At 44.1% G+C, this 21140-nt stretch overlaps 4 protein-coding genes across 11 annotated transcripts in view; all 4 read left to right on the forward strand.

Annotated features, from left to right (window-relative positions):
* The window catches only part of ARMCX5 (armadillo repeat containing X-linked 5), a 102899-nt gene that overhangs the window by 24279 nt on the left and 57480 nt on the right, over positions 1 to 21140 (forward strand). The window contains exon 4 of one of the 3 annotated variants that reach the window (XM_034653568.1): positions 7942 to 9957. In XM_034653568.1, coding sequence (XP_034509459.1) covers positions 7942 to 8184 — 243 coding nt within the window. In that variant the 3' untranslated portion in view covers positions 8185 to 9957. Of the gene's footprint in view, positions 1 to 7941; positions 9958 to 21140 lie in introns of those variants that run through there. The other 2 variants (XM_034653569.1, XM_034653570.1) reach the window with 2 other exon arrangements.
* On the forward strand, positions 9954 to 17181 carry GPRASP1 (G protein-coupled receptor associated sorting protein 1). Of its 3 annotated transcripts, XM_034653563.1 has the most exons (5): positions 9954 to 10304; positions 10872 to 10937; positions 11048 to 11193; positions 11286 to 11364; positions 11679 to 17181. In XM_034653563.1, the coding sequence occupies exon 5, from the start codon at positions 11991 to 11993 to the stop codon at positions 16155 to 16157; it is 4167 nt and encodes a 1388-aa protein (XP_034509454.1). In that variant the 5' UTR covers positions 9954 to 10304; positions 10872 to 10937; positions 11048 to 11193; positions 11286 to 11364; positions 11679 to 11990; the 3' UTR covers positions 16158 to 17181. The 3 variants fall into 3 exon arrangements, with proteins under 3 accessions (XP_034509454.1, XP_034509452.1, XP_034509453.1); XM_034653561.1 differs by lacking the exon at positions 11286 to 11364 and having other exon boundaries at positions 10179 to 10304; XM_034653562.1 differs by lacking the exon at positions 11286 to 11364 and having other exon boundaries at positions 10179 to 10304; positions 11089 to 11193.
* The window catches only part of LOC100469463 (translationally-controlled tumor protein-like), a 47254-nt gene continuing 42824 nt past the window's right edge, over positions 16711 to 21140 (forward strand). Inside the window, 1 exon segment of the mRNA XM_034653572.1 lies at positions 16711 to 16809. Within this exon segment, the coding sequence (XP_034509463.1) occupies positions 16711 to 16809 (99 nt within the window).
* BHLHB9 (basic helix-loop-helix family member b9) overlaps positions 17915 to 21140 on the forward strand; it is a 64741-nt gene continuing 61515 nt past the window's right edge. For 2 of the 4 annotated variants that reach the window (XM_034653565.1, XM_034653564.1), the window contains exon 1: positions 17915 to 18238. The gene's annotated coding sequence lies outside the window, so the exon portion shown is untranslated. The remainder of the gene's footprint in view (positions 18239 to 21140) is intronic. The other 2 variants (XM_034653566.1, XM_034653567.1) reach the window with 2 other exon arrangements.

The raw sequence follows: 21140 nt of genomic DNA on the forward strand, positions 1-21140 counted from the left end.
TCTAGCAATTCTGTATCTGGTGTACATCCAAAAAAATTGAAATCAGGATCTCAAAAGGATTTCCATTCTGTCTTATTTATTGCAGCATTATTCACAATATCTAAGATATGGAAACAACCCAAATGTCCATTGACAAATGGGTAATAAAGAAAATATTGTATATCTAGAATTGTACATTATTCAGCATTAAAAGAGAAGGAAATCCTGCCATTTGTGACAACATGGATGAACCTGTAGGACATTATACTAAGTGAAATAAGGCAGTCAGAAGGACAAATACCACATGATTCCACATCATGACTGTGATAGATTCCACATATATGTGATAATCTAAAATTTTCAAACTCATAGATGCAGAGAACAGAGTGGTGGTTGCCAGGGGTTGGGGGGAGGGAGAAATGGGGAGTTGTTGAGGATGTATAAAGCTTCAATTGTGCAAGATGAATATGCCCTAGAGAATGGTACAACATAATGCCTATAATTAACAATACAGTATTGTGTACTTAAAATTTAGTTAAGAAGGTAGATCTTGTGTTATGTGTTCTTACAACAACAATAACAATAACAACAACGGGGCACAAGTAAACTTCTGGAGGAGATAAATGTGCTATTACTTTGTGATGATGGTTTCACGAGTGTATGCATATGTTCAAACTAACCAAATTGTGTATATTAAATATATGCAGTTTTTAATATGTCAGCTATATCTCAATAAAGCTGTGTTAAAAAGTCATTATTACACTTAAAGTCATCAAGTTTTCTCCTATGTTATCTTCTAGGAGTTTTATAGTTTTCCTTTTTATAGTTAGCTCTGTGATCCATTTCGAATTAATTTTTGAAGGGTGTGAGGTCTGTGTCTAAATTCAGTTTCTTGCACAGGCATGTTCATTTTTTCCAGCACCATTTGTTGAAAAGACTATCTTTGCTCCATTATGTGCCTTTGTCCCTTTGCCAAAGATTGACTGTATTTATGTCTGTACATTTCTGGACTCTCTGTTCTGTTCCATTGATCTATTTGTCCAATTTTTTGTCAATATCACACCATCTTGATTACTGTAACTTTATAATAAGTCTTGAAGTCAGGTAATATCAGTCCTCTAACTCTGTTCTTTTCCTTCAATATTGAGTTAGCTATTTTGGGTCTTTTGCCTCTTCATATAAACTTTAGTATCATCTTGTCAATATCCATAAAATAACTTGCTGGGATTTTGATTGGGATTGCATTGAATCTGTAGACCAGGTTGGGAAGGACTGACATCTTGATAATATTGAGTCTTCCTATCCATGAACATGGACTATCTCTCCATTTATTTAGTTCTTCTGTGAGTTCATTCATCAGAGTTTTGTAGTTTTCCTCACAGAGGTCTTCTACATGTTTGTTAGATTTATACTTGTATACTTCATTTTTGGGGGTGCTAATATAAAAGGTATCGTGTTTTTAATTTCAAGCTTCACTTGTTCATTGCTGGTATATAGGAAAACAATTGACTTTTGTATATTAACCCTATCCTCTAACCTTGCTAGTATCACTTACTACTTCCAAGAGTGTTAGTCTATTCTTCCAGGTTTTCTATATAGACAATCATGTCACCTGCAAATAAAGGCAGTTTTATTCTTCTTCCCAATTTGTATTCCTTTTATATTCTTTCCTGGTCTTAATGCATTAACTGGGAATTCCAGTACAGTGTTGAAAAGGAGTGGTGAGAGAGAATATTCTTGGCTTTTTCCTGATCTTAATGGTTAATCTAAGTTCCTCACTATTAAGTATGATGTTAGCTATAGAGTTTTTGTAGATGTTCTTTATCAAGTCAAGGAAGTTTTGCTCTATTCCTGGTCTGCTGAGACAACTTTATTCTTCTGCATGTGGATATCCAGTTGTCCCAGCTTGTGAACAGACCATATTTTCAATAAACGGTGATTGAATTCCAGTCAATCAAATGTGAGTGGAAATGATGTGAACATTTCTTGACCAAGGATTTTAAGAAGTGTGTGGACTACCTTTACTCCCCCCCCATTTTGCTGTCTGGAAGCAGACATTGATTATGCCCTGTCTTAATGAGGCAATAAATGATGGTTAGGTAATGAGAAACATAACAAAATGTACTATGGACTTATATATTATTTTTTTCTATTTTAAAAAGTAATTTGACATTCAGTTAACTGTTAGTATTTGCTGACATTGTGGAAATTCACAATTTCTTATCCCTTCAAAGCTAATAACCTAACTTTACCAGCCCCTTTAATTCTAGAAATCCTCAAGGGGTATTTCCCAAGTCCTGAATTTTGGTGGTTTTTACATGATTTTTCCAGGTGTTGTTGCCACATTAAGTTTTACTGTCACAGGGGTGCCTGGATGGCTCAGTCATTAAGCATCTGCCTTAGGCTCAGGGCATGATCCCAGGGTTCTGGGATCGAGCCCCGCATCGGGCTCCCTGCTCCTCTGGGAGCCTGCTTCTTCCTCTCCCACTTCCCCTGCTTGTATTCCCTCTCTCGCTGGCTGTCTCTCTCTCTGTCAAATAAATAAAATAAAATCTTAAAAAAAAATGTTTTACTGTCACAAACACTTAAGTCCCTCCAATGCTCCCTCTAATTTTTTCATCCCAGAATCCTCATGATGTCAGAGCTGAGTACTACTCTAAACTTTAAGTCCATGTTGTAGAGGAATATATTTTCCTCTTTTTATGTTACACTTTATAAATGGGATCTGCACACCAGAGTATTGCAGAATGGATCTGCAACAGTTTTTTCTGGGACAACCTGCTTTTGTTTGTTTTTTCGTTCTTGATTTTGTTTTGGTCTTATTTTGTTTTACCTGGCTTTGTTGTGACAGACATATAGTTGAGGGCATCTGCTAGACCAGGCAAAAATAGAAGTCCTAATCCCAGTGTGGCCATTAAAATAGCTATATTCCCCTAATGACAAGGCATTGTTTCTGCACTGAGGTTGTTGTGCCTGGCTCTGTTTTCCCTCAGGATAAATTCTTTTAAGGCGGAACCCACTCCAAATGTGATCTGAAAATATTCTTGGGTCAGGCCTCCCCCCAAGTTTTCTAGATGTGCCTTGTCCCAAGTAGTGGACACAGGCTGAGATCTTTCCCTGAGGTTCATAAGCCTCTTGAGCCAATTTCATCAGATAGTTCACAAGAACTAACCTAGCTTGCTTGGTCCTAATGCAAGGGACTTGAGTTCCTGTGTAAAGCTCCTGAAACTCAGGGATAGGAGCCTGGATAAATTCTAAGAATGCAGAGTTTGGCTCAACCTTAGACACAAGGGAGATCCCAGAAGGAGAGTTTGCTTGAGGCACATGGAGGACAGAAGAGAGGCAAATTAACTTAAAACGGCAAAAAACAGGTCCATTACTCCAATGATTGAGACAGACAAGAGGAAATCATTTGACCTGCACAAGTAAGGGATATGCTAGTTTGAAAGTTCACATGCATGTATGTGGGAGGTGGGGGTGGGGCTGGGGGCACAGCTGCTCCTATATCCCTGGCTTAATGCTTGGAGGATTATTTTGTTCTAAAGTTGTTGCATAGGTCCCAAGCATACGGTGGGGGATGGGAGGGAGAAGAGACCTAGGATTCTTCTTTATTAGGATCAGACGGTGGGAGCCTGGGGTTCCACAAGTATACTCCTTATTGGCTTATTTAAGGCATAAAAGTGGGGATTAGGGCTGGGAAGGAAAAAGCAGGATGAGTCAAGGGCTCAGTTATTTAGGTTAACAGGGCATTTTGAAAGGTAACGTCATGGATGGGGGTGGCTGAGTTCCTTATCTGGTTGTTTTGCTAGTAGGTGGGTCATACACCAAGCCATGTGTCTATTCAAGATGGATGTCTTTTTTATTTAAGTTTTTATTTTAATTCCAGTTAGTTAAGATACAGTGTTATATTAGTTTCAGGTGTACAATTTAGTGATTCAGGAATTCCATACCCAACTCAGTGCTCATCACAAGTACACTCCTTAATCCCCATCACCTATTTAACCCATCTTCTTACCCACTTCCCCTCTGGTAACCACCAGTTTTTTCTCTATAATTAAGAGTCTGTGTCTTGGTTTGTCTTTCTCCTTTTATTTTCTTTGCTCATTTGTTGTGTTTCTAAAATTCCACCTATGAGTAAAATCATATGGTATTTCTTTCTCTGAGTTATTTTGCTTAACATTATACTATCTCCATCCATGTGATAGCAAATGGCAAGATTTCAATCTTTTTATGGCTGAATAATGTTACATTGTATATATACCACATCTTCTCTATCCATTCATCAACTGATGGATACTTGGGCTGCTTCCATATTTTGGCTATTGTAAATAATGCTGTATAAACATAGGGGTGCCTGTATCCCTACAAATCAGTGTTTTTGTATTCTTTGGGTGAATATCCAGTGGTGAGATTGCTGGATTGTAGGGTGGTTCTATTTTTAACTTTTTGAGGAGCCCTCATACTGTTTTCCACAGTGGCTGCACCAGTTTGCATTCCCGCCAACAATACTGAGGGTTCCTTTTTCTTCACATCCTTGCCAACGCTTGTTGTTTCTTCTGTTGTTGATTTTAGCCATTTTGACAGGTGTGAGGTGAAACCTCATTGTAGTTTAGGTTTGCATTTTCCCTGGTGATGAGTGATGTTGAGCATTTTTTCATGTGTCTGTTGGCCATCTGGATGTCTTTTTGGGAAAATGTCTGTTATGAGCACACTATGAAGGCATACACACAATTTGTGTCTTTCCACAATGTCAGTTTTATTCAATCATAAGACAAAGTTAGTCACAATTATAAAGCAGGTTCCGGATTCCAAACTCAGTGACATTTTACCATGTGATTAAACTTGGCTTCTTACATAGCACACAGAGCAGAACATAAGACAAACCACACAACAAACAAGATAAAAGAAGGGTGTAGGAAGTTAATGAACCTAACATGGAGTCAGTCTGTGGGCGTGCAGTTGAGATAAGGTCTTGGTCCAGTCCAGGCACTAACTGCTTATTATGTTCGAGCAGTGAAGGATCTCAGTTCTGTTCAGAGATCAATTGAGCAGAGCCTTTGGTGGCAGTTGCCTTTTTTAAGTGGTCAGACATAAAGGTGTCATGTCTGAAGAGTGACAGTTTGCTGCAAAAATCCTCCCTTTTTTAAAGGGATTGAATCAGTCTTGGGCCCCTGCAGACCTCCTCTGGTTCTGTTTGTTATCAGTTCTGTGGTGTCATCTGATGGTGATCCCAGCAATATCGCATGGCTGCATTATCTTTAACTATTTGCATTTTGACACAGGCCCCTGCGTGACACAGACTCCTGCTTAACATGAGAGACTCCATTTTGCTCTCTACATCTCTTCTTGTCTCCTGCCCATTTTTTAACTGAATTATTTGTGTTTTGGATGTTGAGTGGTATCAGTTCTTTATATATTTTGGATACTATTGCCTGATTGAATATGTCATTTCCAAATGTCTTCTCCCATTCCATTTTGTCGATTGTTTCCTTTGCTGTGCAGAAACTTCTATGTTGATGTAGTCCCAATAGTTTATTTTTGCTTTTCTTTCCCTTGCCTCAGGAGACTTAGCTGGAAAAAACTTGTTATGGCCGATGTCAGAGAAGTTACTACCTGTGTTCCCTTCCAGGATTTTTATGGTTTCGGGTCTCACATTTAGGTATCTAATCCATTTTGAACTTATTTTTATATATGATGCAAGAAAGTGGTCCAGTTTTTATCTTTTGCATGTTGCTTTCCAGTTTTCCCAACACCATATGTTGAAAACACTGTCTTTTTCCCACTGGATAATCTTGCCTCATTTGTTGAAGATTAATTGACCATATAGTTGTGGGTTTACTTCTGGGTTTTCTCTTCTGTTCTAATGCTCTAAGTGTCTATTTGTGTGCCAGTACCATATTGTTTTGATTACTACAGCTTTGTAATATAACTTGAAGTCCAAAATTATGATGCTTCCAGCTTTGATTTTCCTTTTCAAGGTTGCTTTGATATTTGGGGTCTTTTGTGGTTCCATACAAATTTTAGAATTGTTTGTTCTAGTTCTGTGAAAAATACTGTTGTATTTTGGTAAGGATTGCATTAAATGTGTAGATTGCTTTGGGTAGTATAGACATTTTAACAGTATTTGTTCTTCCAATCCATGAGCATGAAATTTCTTTCCATTTCTTCATGTTGTCTTCAATTTCTTTCATCAGTGTTTTATAGTTTTCAGAATACAGGTCGTTCACATCTTTGATTAGGTTTATTCCTAGGTATCTTATTATTTTGGTGCAATTGTAGTGGGATTGTTTTCTTAATTTCTGCTTCTCCTGCTTCATTATTGCTGTGTAGTAATGCAAGATTTCCATACATTGATTTTGCATCCTTTGACTTTACTGAATTTATCAGTTTTAACAGTTCTTGGTGGACTCTTTAGAGTTTTCTATAGTGTAATGGATGTCTTTTGAAGTAGATACCTTGGCAATCAAAAGCTCAATATCAAGCATTTACACTACAGAACTTTAGATTTTAGAGGCTAGTCAGTGGAGACACTGGGGAGTGCAACTATGGCTGTTGCAGTCAGACCAGAATCCATTTTAGGAGGAAGTAAGTAGACTATAACTTAGCAGCCACAAAGACATAGGTCAGCACCCCATTTCAATCATTTATATGCTCTCTGATATTAAAGATGACACTTAGGGGTGCCTGGGTGGCTCAGTCGTTAAGCGCCTGCCTTCGGCTCAGGTCACGATCCCAGGGTCCTGGGATAGAGCCTTGCATCAGGCTCCCTGCTCAGCAGGAAGCCTGCTTCTCCCTCTCCCACTCCCTCTGCTGGTGTTCCCTCTCTCTCGCTGTGTCTCTCTCTGTCAAATAAATAAATAAAATCTTTAAAAAATAAATAAATAAAGATGACACTTAAGTTATCTGATATAAACACATGAAGTGCTAACATATACAGAGCTTAAAATAGGACTTTTCTCAGTTTAATAAATATTAAACAGCAATAGCGCCTGTTCTATAAATGAATTGAGAACAAATTGTCCAACAAAATTTCAAAGTCTCACAGTGTAATCTCTCAGCTTATGGTAGGTCCACTTCCCTGTCAGTAAATATCTTGGAATCAATACTGGATCACCTTGAGAATTACCAGACAACATTATGCTGGTATGACTATAAAATTCTGGGATGAGAAATTGAATAAGAAAGAAACTATAAGTAAATGTAGCCTCCACAAGAACAGAGATTTCTTTCATTTGTGTTTCTATCATTATCTCCAGTGCCTAGGACAAAGAAGGTATTCATATGTATTTCTTGAATGAATGAAAGGCACCATCGACTTTAAGAAAGTGAAAGAACAGTTCAGGGAGGCAAGGAGATTCACGCACACCCACAGATCCCAGCATAGCTCAGACTCTCTTCTTCAAGCCTGGCATTCACCCAAGATAGTATGCTGTGGAATAAAGAAAAAATGATCCACATTTCAGCTAAAGCCATTTAAACAGCACAGTAAAAGCAGCCCTCCTCTGATAATTGATATCCATTGTCAGTCCAGATACTATATAGAATCATCTCCAGATGGTTTTTTATCACCTAAATATTGCACAGTTATAATAAATGTTTAGAAACAAATAAAAACCAAAATGAATATATGAAAATTCATGGTAAGAATATAGTTCCCTTCCATGCTCAAAACCATCAGTGATTTTCAGCGAATGGGGACTTTCTCCAAGATGAATCTCAAAGGCCACTGCAAAAGTCTCTTTTCTTTAGAAAACAGAGACAGGGGGTTGCTGGAGAGGGTGGTTATAGGGGTAAGAGATGAGCCCCCGAATTGATCTTCCCAGGGATTGAAGGCCAAGTAAAGTAAGTCAAGGGGAATGGACTTTCAAGTCAAGATGGTGAGTAAACTTAGTTCCTACTGCTGCTGTAACACATTACCACGTTCTTGGCGGCTTAAAATAACACAAATGTATTATCTTACAGACCTGGAAGGTGGGAATACAAAAAGGATCTCATTGGTCTGAAACGAAGGTGATGGTCAGGCTTCATTTCTCTGAGGGATCCTGGGGAGAATCTGCTTCCTTGCCTATTCCAGCTTCTGGAAGCTGCCTGCATTCCTTGGGCCCTGGCTTTGTTTCATCTTCAAAGCCAGCAATGGCCTATCCAGTCTTTCTCATGCTACTTCACTGTGACACGGACTCTTCTGCCTACTTCTTCCACATTTGAAGTACTTTTGTGATTACATTGGCCAGGAAAGAGACCCAGCATATTTTTATTTTAAATTCAGCTGATTAGCAATCTTAATTCGATCAGCAGTCTTACTTTTCCTTTGCCCTGTAACATCACATATTTACAGGTTCTGACAACTGGGATGTGGACATCATTGAGGGACCGTTGTTCAGCCTATCACAGTGAAAGTGCCATTTAATTGGGTTTAAAATGGGCATCAGCGGGTTCGTGCTCAACCACAGTCGTGCTTAAACACATTGCCCCGTTTGCCCCGTGGAGGATTCAAGAACCACCAGGCTCTGTCCTGAAGAACTAGGTACATGATGGGGCCTTCCTCCAAAGAATGGCTGGGGAAAATAGACAGGTACGTGTATGGCAAGTGGCTGAGATCCAAGCTGGTTCTAATCCCTGCCACATTTCCACACCGCCAAAGATCATGAGCGCTTGGACGTGACTGCAAGAGAAGACACCACAGGACAGTTGAAGAGGAGCCAGGAGCAGCCCGACCCCTGGCCATGGGGGCAACAGACAGGAAAGATCCTAGGACCCAGTGTGGGTCCTGACAGGGAAAAAAGGCCCTCCTTCTTGGGCAACTGTGGGGACTGCGAAATGGCAAAGCATGTTACCAGTTGGAATGGGGGAGGACAGCAGTGTGGCAGAAAGAATGGGCACAGCAGTGGTTGGTTTTTCTCAGGGTAGAGGTGTAGGTCTGCCTTCCTTTAGAAAAGGGGCAGTGGTGAGGCCTCCGTGGGGGCCCCCTCCCACCTTCCTCCCTTCCGTGGCCCCGCGAAGCAATGAAGGAAGAACGTGGGAGGGCCCCCCACCCCAGAACCTCCGGGGCAGCCTGGCCTTAGGTCGCCTTTCCCCTCGCAGCCTGCTGTCCTGACAGCCCCTGGCCCACGGGCCTCCAGTTAGGATGGCGGACCGAACGGGGGATGTGGGGGCCGACACCAAGCAGTCTGGGGGTTCTCAGACCCCGAGGGGCGGTTGCTATCCGTTCGATATCCATCCGCTGCTGCCTGCGGCGCACCTTCCCCGCCCCGCCGCCCCCGACTTCTGGATCCTAGCCCCCACCGCCAAGCGTCCCCCGGTCCTATGGATTGCAGTGCCAGCAATGAGGGGGTGGTCGCCTCGGAGGTCTGCAGAGGCGGGCTGCTGTGAGCCCGCCCCTTAGGCTGGGCTCCTCCCGGCCCCACCCCCTCTGGGTCGGAACTAGGGTGGGCCGGGGAGGGGGCGTCGAGCCCATTCGTGCCGTATCCCTCCGCCCCCCTTCCCGACACCCTCGCCGCCAGCGTTTCGTGCCGCATCCTGCGCAGCCCCTGCCCAGTTTGGTGCAGCAGCGCGGGGGGCGGGACGCCTCTTTGCGATTCTGGCCGCGCGCAAGGCGGTGGGAATCCGACTGAGGAGCTCCGAGAGGAGGGGGAGCCCAGCGACCTACACCTTGAGCCTGTGAAGGCAAGTGGGGGTGTCCTGGGGGGGGCGAGAGGACCCCCACTGTCGCCGGGCTTACAGCCTTCCGGGACCCCAGACCCTGGCAGCCTGGCAAGGAGGAGGCGACCCGGTCGTAGCTGGTCCCTGAGAGAGGTGCGCAGCGCCGCGGGACCCCTGGCGAGGAGAGGCGGCGACTGGCGCGGGCTGGGCCCAGGGCACCAGGGCTGGCCGGAGAGGCTCCCTCGGATCGTCTGGAGACGAACTGCGCCCGCCACTGCGCGGCCAGCTTTCCAGGCGCCCGCGACCCGCAGTCGACGGTGCCTGTACCGGGAGAGAGCTGTGTGTGTTGGGGCGTGGGGGCGCTGCTGCGGAAGAAATGGCGGAGCGGGAGCTGGGGTGGGGGGCGCCCAGGGAGGCCGCCGTGGCGGGGACGGGGGCGGCGTCCGAGTTCTGTGCCCAGCTGGCGGGAGCGGGTGGCCGGTGGCGTCGGCTGCTTCGGGTCCTGGTTCTGGAAAGGGGCCTGTAGGGCCCCGCGCCCGGGGTGCTGTCCTTTCCCACAGGTGCCTGGTTGATGCCAAAGTCTTCTCTCTGCGCAGTAGCTCTGGCGGTTTCCTCCTGCAGGGTGCATCTGTAGAGGAGAGACTTGAGAAAAAGAAGGAGCAGGACAATAGCCTGGATTTCTGGAGGTGTGTCGGGCTGGCCGGAGGGTGGGGGGATGGACAGCAACCATTGAGTGGAAATGGGAATCGGGGTGCGGTGATGGACCAGGACAGGTCAGGCATCCAGAATACCTTCTAAAATTCCCCTTTGCATTAGCTTTCTAAGCACTTCCCTTGCCTTCCTCCCTCACCTCCACCCAAAATTCGAGGCAGGAAAAGATGGGCTAGGAGGTGAGGGTGAGATAAAAGTCATAATTACAAGTGCCACGTCACATACTGTTTTCTGGAATATGCTGCGTACTTTCCCCCATTTCTGTAGTACAGCACAAGGGAGTATGAACACCTAGTGGTGAATCCCTATAACTGGAGAATGGAGTAATGGGAAGAGTTTCATGTGATGAGTTGCTATACAGAACCATGAAGCAGAGGGCCTCAATTAAATGAGGGCCTGAATTAAATGAGAATATTCTATCAACAGGACCCTAAATGTTAGAAGATAATATGAATACTCTTATCTTTGGTGTTGGTCAGTCCATCAAGCACTCAGTTGCTACCATTATTTCCTGAATAATTTGCCTTTGTGTCTGTCCATAGACCTGCTTTAAGGCTGCTCACTCTGTAAGGAAGGAGAGAGGAGGAGACTGGTTCAAATCTCTGGAGGTTGGTGTGAAGGTGGATAAATCAGGGGAGCACTACAGAGTAAGATCATGGCAAGTGTCTTTGATCCAAGTGGGTCCTGGATCTCCTCCACCTCTCCTGCTTGCTTCCAGATTTTCACACTGCCATAGCATCCCTTGTCCATTTCCTGCAGGAGATACTAGGAATATTGGGGTAGGTGTGGATTGGCTGTGAAGGGAAGGAGAAGACCTGAGAGGAGGGACAAGGAGACAGGAAACAGACAAATGGAACTCTAAAGGTAAGAAAGATATTTGCATCAGAGGTTGGTGTGCCCTGTTATCTATCTAGCAGTCAGTTTCCATTCTCTCCTGTATTTTTACTTATTCCTAGGACAGCCTCCAGGCTGCTTTAGGGTTTGACAACACTGGAATCAGGGAAAGGAGGGGGAAATCGCACCACATCCATATAGGTTGGTATGAGGGTGGTACAACTTCGGGTGGGGAAGTGGAAATCAACACTGGCCCAAGAGTGATTAGGGTACTCTGGGGGCTCTTAAACCTCTCCCATTGCCAACACTTACCAGTTTCATACCTGTTTTGTATCAGGCAAAGTAACGTGGCAAACTCTGGGGTAAAATGTGAGTGAAATGAGGTGACAGAAGACTTTCTAACTAGTCCAGCTGTCCCACTAAGCATTTAAGGTCCAGTCTCTATGTGAATCTCTGCATGGAGCAACACAATTAGAAGAGATTCAAAGCCCCATGTCATCATTCTCTTTCCCTAGATCCACCTCCAGCGGCAGCTCTGGTGGTGTTGGAATTGCTGCTGAACACCACCCTCAACAGGTCTGCACCCACCCGGGAACATCCATCATCCCCCAGCTTGCTTGTGCCTCTTCTGCACTTTGTCTGTGACATTGACTGAGGCTAGGCTTCTGAAGGAGGTTGATTGATTGCTGGACTGGTGATTGACTCTGACATTTGTTTCCAACTCTACCGCCTGAATCACTGAAAGATCAGAGTGTGAAGATAGATCTGTGGTGGAGGCTGAGACTGGGGTAGGGTTACTTAACTGGGCCTCCTCTGTAACTTATACCATGACCGGAGCCGAGATTGAACCTGCTGCCCAGGCAAAGCCTGAAAAGAAGGCTGGAGAAGAGGTTGGGGGTGGGGCTGAAAGAGAGAATGAAGTCCCGTTGGTGGTCAGACCCAAGGTCAGGACTCAGGCACAGGTAATGCCTGGGGCAAGACCTAAATCTGATGCCATGGTAGTAGGTGGTGCAAGGCCCAAATCTGAACCCATGGTAGTAGGTGTGGTGCATCCTAAGAATGAGGCCAAGGCAATCCCTGGGTCAAGGCCCACAGATAAAGCCCATTCATGGGCCCAGACTGAGTTTGCTGGTAAAGCAATGTTGAAGACAGAGGGGGTGTCCCAGACCAATACCATAGCCTGGCCACTGGTTAGTACTGAGTCTGGGTCAGTTGCTAAATCTAAGACCTTATCTATGGATAGGGAACTGATCAGTATGGACACTGAGTCCTTTTCTGGCACCAGAGTCAAGTTCCAATCAGGAAAACAGCCTTTGTTTGGGCCAGAGGAAAAGACCAATGTGGGGTCTTGGTGGTGCCCCAGGCCTACATCCAAACAAGAGATCTCTCACAAGAGTGATTTCAGATGGGTGGACAGATCCTCTCTGAGTTCCTGGTTCTGGAGTGGAGAAGAGGTCAATACAAATTTTCATCCTAGAGGCAGGGTAAAGGCCAGTGCCAGATCCAGGCACATAGCCAGAGAAGAGGCCATGTCTAGGCCCAACACCAATCAGGAGTTTTATATTTTGTCTAGTTCTGGCTCTGAGGATGAATCTATTAAGACATCCTGGTTCTGGACCAGAGAAAAGACTAATAGCTGGTCCAGGCCCAAGGAAGAGACCAATAACAGGTCCAGGTTTAGGTCCAAGAAAGAAGTCTCTGAGTCCAGTTCTGGATCTGAATGTGAGGACAATGTGAAGTCCTGGTTCTGGGCTAGAGAGGAGGCCAAATCCAGGTCCAAACCCAGAGCCAGGAGAGGCGCCAATGTCAGGGCCAGGCACAGGGCCAAGCAAGAGACTTCCATTGATTTTTTGTCTGGATCTACAGATGTAGTCAAAAAAGAGTCCTGGTTCTGGCCTGGTGAAAAAGCTAATAACTTGTCAAGGCCCAAGTCCAAGAAAGAGGCCAGGGCTAGAATAATGGCAAAGGAAAAGGTGAAAACTAAGGCCAGAGCCAGGGCCAAGCAAGAAGCCAGGTCCGAGGAGGAGTTCCTCATTGGGAACTGGTTCTGGGCTACAGAAGAGTCCAGTGTAGTTGGTGGGGCCAGTGTCAAGCACAGTTCTCAAGTGGAGGATGAGTCCATTGTTGGCGCTTGGTTCTGGACTGAAGAAGAAACCAGTATGAGGACTGATGCCAGTAGTAAATCCAGCCCAAAGAATGAGGAAGAGTCTATTAGTAATTCTGTGCTTGGGTCTGGGGAAAAGACCAGTATGGAAACTGGGGCTGAGGCTACCTCCAAATCTGTGGTAGCATATGATAAAGAAAAGCTCATTGCTGGTTCCTGCTTTCGGGCTAGTGAAGAAACCAACCTAGAGGCTGAGGAAGAGACCATTTTTGGGCCCTGGTTTTGGGTCAGTGATGAGGCCAGTGTAGAAGCTGATGTTAGAGCCAGCTGTGCATCCACGCCAAGGTCTGAGGAAAAAGAGGCCATTGGTCCCTGGTTCTGGGATAGAAAAGAAGTCGATACAGAGGCTGAGTTTGGAGAAGACGCCAGTCCAGAAGATGAAGAAGAGACAATATTCGGGTCCTGGTTTTGGGCTGGAAACCAGGCCCAGATAGATTCTGGGGTTAAAATCAGTTGTGACACCATGCCAGGAGCTGAGGAAGAGCCCATTATTGGGTCGTGGTTCTGGGATGGAGTAGAAGCTTGTGTGGGGACTGAGGTCAGCAACAAGTCTAGCCTGAAGGACAACGAAGAGGTTCTTATATCATCTTGGTTTGGGACCATGGAAGAGGTCAGTATGAAGTATGGAGCTGGTGCCAGATGCAAATTTATGGCAGGGCCTGAAGAGATCAGTAATGACTCTTGCTTCTGGGATGAAGATGATCCCTGCATGTATAGTGCCAATGGAGGCAGCTGGAAGTCTAGGCCAGAGGTGGAACAGGACACTGTTGATTCATCATTCTGGTCCAGAAAATACACAAGCCCAGAGACCATTATAGGGCCTTGGTTATGGGCTACAGAAGAGGTCAGTATAGATGATGGGACTGGAGAAGAGGTCAAGCCACTGATGGAGGAGGAGACCATGATTACATCCTGGTTCTGGAAAGGAGATGAAACCATTAGAGAGGCTACAGACAGAGAAGAATCTGGGGAAGATGCTGAGGAGGAGGACATTATTGGTTCTTGGTTCTGGGCTGGGGAAGAGGACAGGCTCAAGACAGCAGCAGAGGCTAGAGAAGAGGACCTGCTGGCAGCTGAGGAGGAAGCTATTGTTGGGTCTTGGTTCTGGGCCAGGGAAGAGATCATTAGGAAGGAGGCTGGCTTTTGCAACAAATCCAGTCCAGAGGCTGAAGAGGAGGAAGCCACTGTTGGGTCTTGGTTCTGGGCTGAAGAAGAGGCCAATTTGGAGGCAGGAGCCAGTTTCGAGCCCATGCCAGTGATTGAGGAAGAGGAAATAATTTTTGGGTCCTGGTTTTGGCCTGAAGAAGAAAATATAGAGGTTGGGCCTCAGGCAATAGAAGAGGGCAGGTCAAGCCCTGAAGAAGAAATCATCTTTGGATCGTGGTTCTGTGCTGCAAAAGAAGTCAGTGTAGAAGCAGAGAAATGCTGTGCATCCAAGCCAGAGGATGATGAGATAATTGTTGAGTCCTGGTTCTGGTCTGGAGAGAAGGACATTAACGAGACTGGAACTGTTGTTATCTGTGAATCCAGGCCAGAAAATGAGGAAGGGACAGTTGTTGGGGCCTGGTTTGGAGCTAAAGATGAGGCCAATAACAGGACTGGGTATGGGACCAACTGTGAGACCCAAACAGTAGCTGAGGAGGATGAGGCCATAGTGGGGTCCTGGTTCTGGGCAGGAGATGAGGCCCATTTTGAATCAAATCCTAGGCCTGTGTTCAGGGCCATTTGCAGGTCTGAGTATTCATTTGAGCAGGAGCCTGATGCCTCACGCAGGCCCCAGAGCTGGGACGAGGTCACTATTCAGTTCAAGCCTGGTCCATGGGGTAGGGTTGGCTTCCCATCTCCAATTCCCTTTAGATTTCCAAAAGAGGCAGCATCTCTGTTCTCTGAAATGTTTGGAGGAAAGCCCAAGCACATGGAACTTAACCCAGAAGGGGAGGAGCAGGAATCTGATCAGCCTGAACCTGAGTTCCCATTTCAGTATGACCCTTCCTACAGGTCAGTCAGGGAAATTCGGGAGCATCTTAAGGCCAGGGATAGTGCAGAGCCTGAGAGTTGGTCCTGCAGCTGCATACAGTGTGAGCTTAAAATTGGTACTGAAGAGTTTGAAGAACTCCTTCTATTAATGGACAGAATCCGAGATCCTTTTATTCATGAAATATCTAAAATCGCAATGGGTATGAGAAGTGCTTCTCAATTTACCCGCGATTTCATTCGGGATTCAGGTGTGGTCTCACTTATTGAAACCTTGCTTGATATTCCTTCCTCCCGAGTTAGGACAAGTTTTTTGGAAAATATGATTCGCCTGGCTCCACCTTATCCTAATCTAAACATGATTCAGACATATGTATGTCAAGTGTGTGAAGAAACCCTTGCTTACAGCTTAGATTCCCCTGAACAGCTATCTGGTATAGGGATGGTTAGACATCTCACTACAACTACTGACTACCACACACTGGTTGCCAAGTATATGTCTGGATTTCTGTCCTTGTTAGCTATGGGCAATACCAAAACAAGGTTTCATATTCTGAAAGTGCTACTGAATTTGTCTGAAAATCCTGTCATGACAAAAGAACTACTCAGTGCTGAAGCAATGTCAGAATTTATGGGCCTTTTTAAAAGGAAAGAGACAAATGACAATATTCAAGTTGTTCTAGCAGTGTTTGAGAATATTGGTAACAATATCAAAAAGGAGTCAGTGTTGTTCGCTGATGATGACTACAGTCTTGAGCCACTTATTTCTACATTCCATGAAGTTGAGAAATTTGCTAAGGAAATGCAAGGCAAAAGAGCTGGTCCAGAGGACCCTGAGGCAGACCGAGAAAATTAGTATGATTAATCACTCACCTTTATCCTTATATTCCTAAGTTAACAATTCCTTGAATAATGTTTTGATTTACATAGTTGGTTCTGTGTTGTAATGTACACCTTTATTGCCAAGACTGCCTTTGCCTAACTGTGTATGAGCTGAATCATTCTTCTGATGCCAAATGAATATTAGAACTGAAAGCACATTTGTTGATATTTGTGTTTTTGTCCAGATTGTGACACTTAGTATTTAAGCTAAAGTGAACTGAGCCATCAAAGTAAGCCAGCTACCCTTCTGATTGTTGTGCTAGTGTATTGAGGTCTATTTGAGACTTGTTTGTATTTTCAATAAAGTTGTGTTAAGGTTGTCAGAAGTCACCCTTCTCCTTGAACTTAAAATATAGGTGCAAAGATAAAACAGGAATATACACAGCTCATTAATGCATAAATAATATGCACCTTGAAAAAGCTTATTCTAATAACTTTAAATGCAAAGGTTATCATGGGCTGCTACTCAGGGCATGCCTCAGAGAAAAAGGACCCAATTAAGTTGGGCTCTGGAATATTTGAAAAAGATGGGGTGGTATGAAGAAAAGCATGGAGTTGGAAAAGCAGTTTCCATGGGAGTGAATTATCCAGTCAGCCTGGAGTGGTTAAGGGATATAGAGGGTGAGGTAAGTTTTGAAGAGCTGAGAAGTTGCATTTTGCAGCTCAAAGTATGGGTGTTTGTTTGATGCTGCCTAAAAGTTAAATGAGTAAGACAGGAAAGTAGACAGAAGTAACTGAGGAAAACCGTTTCTTCAGGGTGGTGCCCATGGAAAATGTTACTGTAATACCATACAGCCACTAAAAATGATGATGTATAGATTTTTAAACTGAATAAGAAAAGCTAAGTGTGTAAGTGGACCAAATTTATGCAAACTTACGTTTGATTATGGAAAAATCTGTAATGACAAAACATATCAAAGGAATAAATAAGTGTAAGAGACTACAATTTCAAAATGGTTTGCCAAATAAAAATACATAATAAGTTAAAGGGAATAAACTTTAAAAATTTCCAAAGTTCCTGAATTCATACTACAGGTTTTTCACATTCAAAAAGGTAATATATATTCAAACAGGAGTGAAAGTCAGTCATACAGTTGTTTTGCGGGGGGTGGGGGATGAAGGGGAGTGCAGGTTAAGGGGAAATATACAAGGTTTTATTTTTTTCAGGAAAATAAACAGACATGGTGACCCTGTTATTTTTTTGCTTGTCTGAGAACGCAAAGTGGTTTTTTTTTTTCCCTACCCCATTCTGGTATTCAAGGTTTATGGAAGTAGGGCACAGTGGCAGTTTTGCCTGCCTTCACAAACTGCAAGCATTAACAGGGATCATCCTGGTAGTGGACGTTGGAGTTCGAATGCTTGTTTCGCTTATCAGTATTTTTCAAGGTAGACTGTGTGTGTGTGTGTGTGTGTGTGTGTGTGTGTGTATTTTAATATGTCGCCCGAGTATCGTACAGAATAATAAAAATCAGTTAGTCTCCAAAGTCCTCATCGAGTATTCCTCGCCAGCCCTGTGCTCCTGACAGAGCAGGGCCCAGGTCTAGCGCTAGGGCCGGAAGCTCTGGCTCCAAATCCAGCCTTCCTTCAGCTCTGTCTTCACCAGGGACGGGAGCTTCAGATTCTTCCAGCAAGCATCTCAACCTCAGGCACAGAAGATTCAGCCAGCCGCGCGGCAGGGCTGCGGCGGGCAAGCTGACTGCGTGGTCACGTGAGGCGGGTGGTGGCTCACGTGACCACGCTCTCACTCAGGCAAACACAGAAGTGTGCCGAGCGGAGAAGGGGCAGGAGGGACCTACACTTGACGAGTGACAGACGGCCGCGCGACGAGTGGTAGGACGTTGTGGTGGACGGGTGGGTGTCTCTCCATGCTGCACTAACCTGGAAACGAATTTCTCGGGCGATCAGAGTTACAGCATTCGTTGGTAGAGGGCGCAGCCCCTCAGCCTATTGCCAGCGTCTTAGCCGGAGTCAGTCTTTTGCCCAGGAGCTCAAGAGGCAGGAGGTCATCCTGAGGGAGGAAGACGTGGAGAGAAGCAGCGGTTGCTGTTGGAGGAGGTGGGTGCGCGGCCGGGAAATGGCATCCGTGGGAGGTGGTGGCTGAGACTAGGTGCGGGTGCAGGGAGTGCCTCGGACCCTCCTGCTCTCTGTTCTCTCCTGCCTCCTGAACACCCCTCCCCCACTCTCAGCCTCCCCTCCCCAGCTCTGTGTGACTCTTTGTGGGTGTGGGAGGTGGACACACGGAGGGAGTTGGCTTCAGGGGGCCCCAGAGAGAGGAAACGGTGAAGGGACAATTTCTGCACACCAGTGGCCTTTTCTCTGAAAAGGCAGAGATGGGAACTGGTAGGATCTGTGACCTTCATTACTGCTCTAGTCCTCTCAGCTAGTTGGCACTCACTCTTTGCTGTCTGTCTTTCAAATGGTGGGGATGGCTGAACTCAGTATTGGGGGTAGGTTGGGGTGGGGGGAACAAGACTGACTCCAAGGCCCCAGCTGCCTGAAGATGCAAGAGAGGCATTAACCTCAATCCCACCAGCTCTAGGGAGTGTGAGAGGCAACACACTTAAGAGGAAGGAACCTAAATGCTTTGGGCCCTTCACATAGGATTTCTCATTGGTAAAACAGCAAGCTTCTCAACTCCCAAGAGGATCCCTGGATCTCATCCCAGGCAGCAGCGTTCTGGGTGTTTGCCCTGGAAATGAGGTTCTGAAAGGGCCTAGTCCCATTGTACCCCCGAGACAGCTCCCTCCCATATAAGGATACAAGGGTCACTGCTCTACCTTCTCTATCTGAGGTCCCTCCTTTTTCATTCTTGAGCCTTAAAGGAAGGTCTTTCTAGGAACCACCTACAGAAACTGGTTTATAGATGGTCTCACAGGTTCCCCTCTGTAGACATTAGCTCTTTCCCTTGTTTTTGTTTTCTGGCCAAAGCTTTTAGACTTGGTGATTTACAGCGATCCTTTGTGGCACTGCCTTATTTGTGTTGATCCCTTTTGGTCAGAGCCCAGAACTGTGAAACAGCCACAAGATACCAGAGGTCTTTGTTGTTGTTGTTGTTGTTTTTAGGAAAATATAGTTATGAAAAATAAATTTTACTATTCACATTAATCTATTTATTTGCATATTTTACAGACTTGAAGCCAGTTGGTACATAGAGATCTTTCTCATTTCTTTCTTTTTTTTTTAAGATTTTATTTATTTATTTGACAGAGATAGAGACAGCCAGCGAGAGAGGGAACACAAGCAGGGGGAGCGGGAGAGGAAGAAGCAGGCTCATAGCGGAGGAGCCTGATGTGGGGCTCAATCCCATAACGCCGGGATCACGCCCTGAGCCGAAGGCAGATGCTTAACTGCTGTGCCACCCAGGCGCCCCAATAATCATTTCTTACAGCTGAATGACACTCCCTTGTGTCACTACCATAATGTGTTCAATCACTATATGTGAACATTTATTTCCAATATTTTGCTGTTAAAATTTATGGTGGACAGATAACCTCATGCAAATGTATTTTTGTATGGTCAGAGGTCTATGTTCAGGATAGATTCCTAGAAGTGGAGATGGATGATATGTATTTGCAGTGTATTTTTATTACGTACTCTCGAATATCCCTCTAAAGGGGTATTACACATTTTTACACCCACCAGCAATGTATGAGAGTGCCTGTTTCGCTACAGCCTTGTCAACTTCTTATTATCCTTTTGATATCTGTAGACTATTTAGTGATGTCTCCTCTCTCATTCCTAATGTTAGTAATTGGGTCTTCCATTTTGTTTTCTTTATCCTTCTGGCTAATAAATTATCAGAATCCTACCAAGGGCCAACCATGCAAGCAGGCCTTTCTAAGGCTAGCAAATTCAGGTCTGTTATGTTAACTCTTCTACACATTGGTGAATGGTGTTAGAATAATTACCTAGGCATTTGGAAAAACAAAGTTAGACCCTGATACACATGAGCAAATTCCAGGAAAATTAGGTATCTTAAATATTTTAAAAGGAATGGGTGGATGAAGAGAATGAAACACTCATTTATCTAGAATGAATTTCGGCTTGTGTTTTGTAGAGGAAAATGGATATGGATCCTTTCCACATAATACCAGTATCATTTATTAAATAATCTGCCCCTACTCTAACAATTTCTAATGACCCCTTTGTAGTGTATGGAATTGGTTTTGTTTATATTTCTGAGGTAAATGCTCTCTGGTGTTAGAAATATACAGGATTGCATATTGCAGTTTATAATAAGCATTGTGGGTTATCTGAAATGTTGTATCCATACTTCACATATGTGTTCAGACTCTCCAGTTAATTTTATCATTTTATCTTATCTTTAATGTAATAGTATCATATTGATTGGGGCTGAGAGGTACTGAAATTCTCATATAACTCCTTTGAAACTCTTGGAATTTCAAAATGGGAAGTGTATTGGCCAGGTCAAAGAATATGTCTCTGTGTTGCCAAAGCCAGCTCGTTGTCTTTCATGAAGACTTTCATGATGGTGCTCATTACCTAGATGACATTTTAAAGAATTCACTATATCTGTACTTCAACCATACCAGCTCAGAAGCTGAATTTCCTCATACAAAAAAATAGCATCTGTTTATCTAGGGTGAGTTCATAATTAACAAAATCACAAGGCTTATATAGAATCTAGAGTGTCGGTTTACTAATTTGTATAGGGAAAATAGCAACATCAAAGGAAATGGAATAATATTATCCATTGGATTCTCTTACTGTATGTACACCTATAGGAAATTAAAATCAAAATCAGAAGCTCAATTAAATTGAATTTAAAAGTAAATACTTTTCATATATAAATGTGTAAAAGTTTGTTATAAGGTTGGAAGGAAAGATTACTTTTGTTTTAAATTTTTCTATTTTTTCCATCTTTATTGCGATGTAATTGACAAAAACATTGTGCAAGTTTAAGGTGTACAATGTGATTATTTGATATACATATATA

This window comes from Ailuropoda melanoleuca, unplaced genomic scaffold (genome assembly GCF_002007445.2).
Source record: "Ailuropoda melanoleuca isolate Jingjing unplaced genomic scaffold, ASM200744v2 unplaced-scaffold9825, whole genome shotgun sequence".
In the NCBI taxonomy this organism is placed as follows: domain Eukaryota; kingdom Metazoa; phylum Chordata; class Mammalia; order Carnivora; family Ursidae; genus Ailuropoda; species Ailuropoda melanoleuca.

Coding starts and splice junctions, on each gene's coding strand:
- GPRASP1 (XM_034653563.1), top strand. CDS start 11,991: ATGACCGGAGCCGAGATTGAACCTGCTGCCCAGGCAAAGCCTGAAAAG.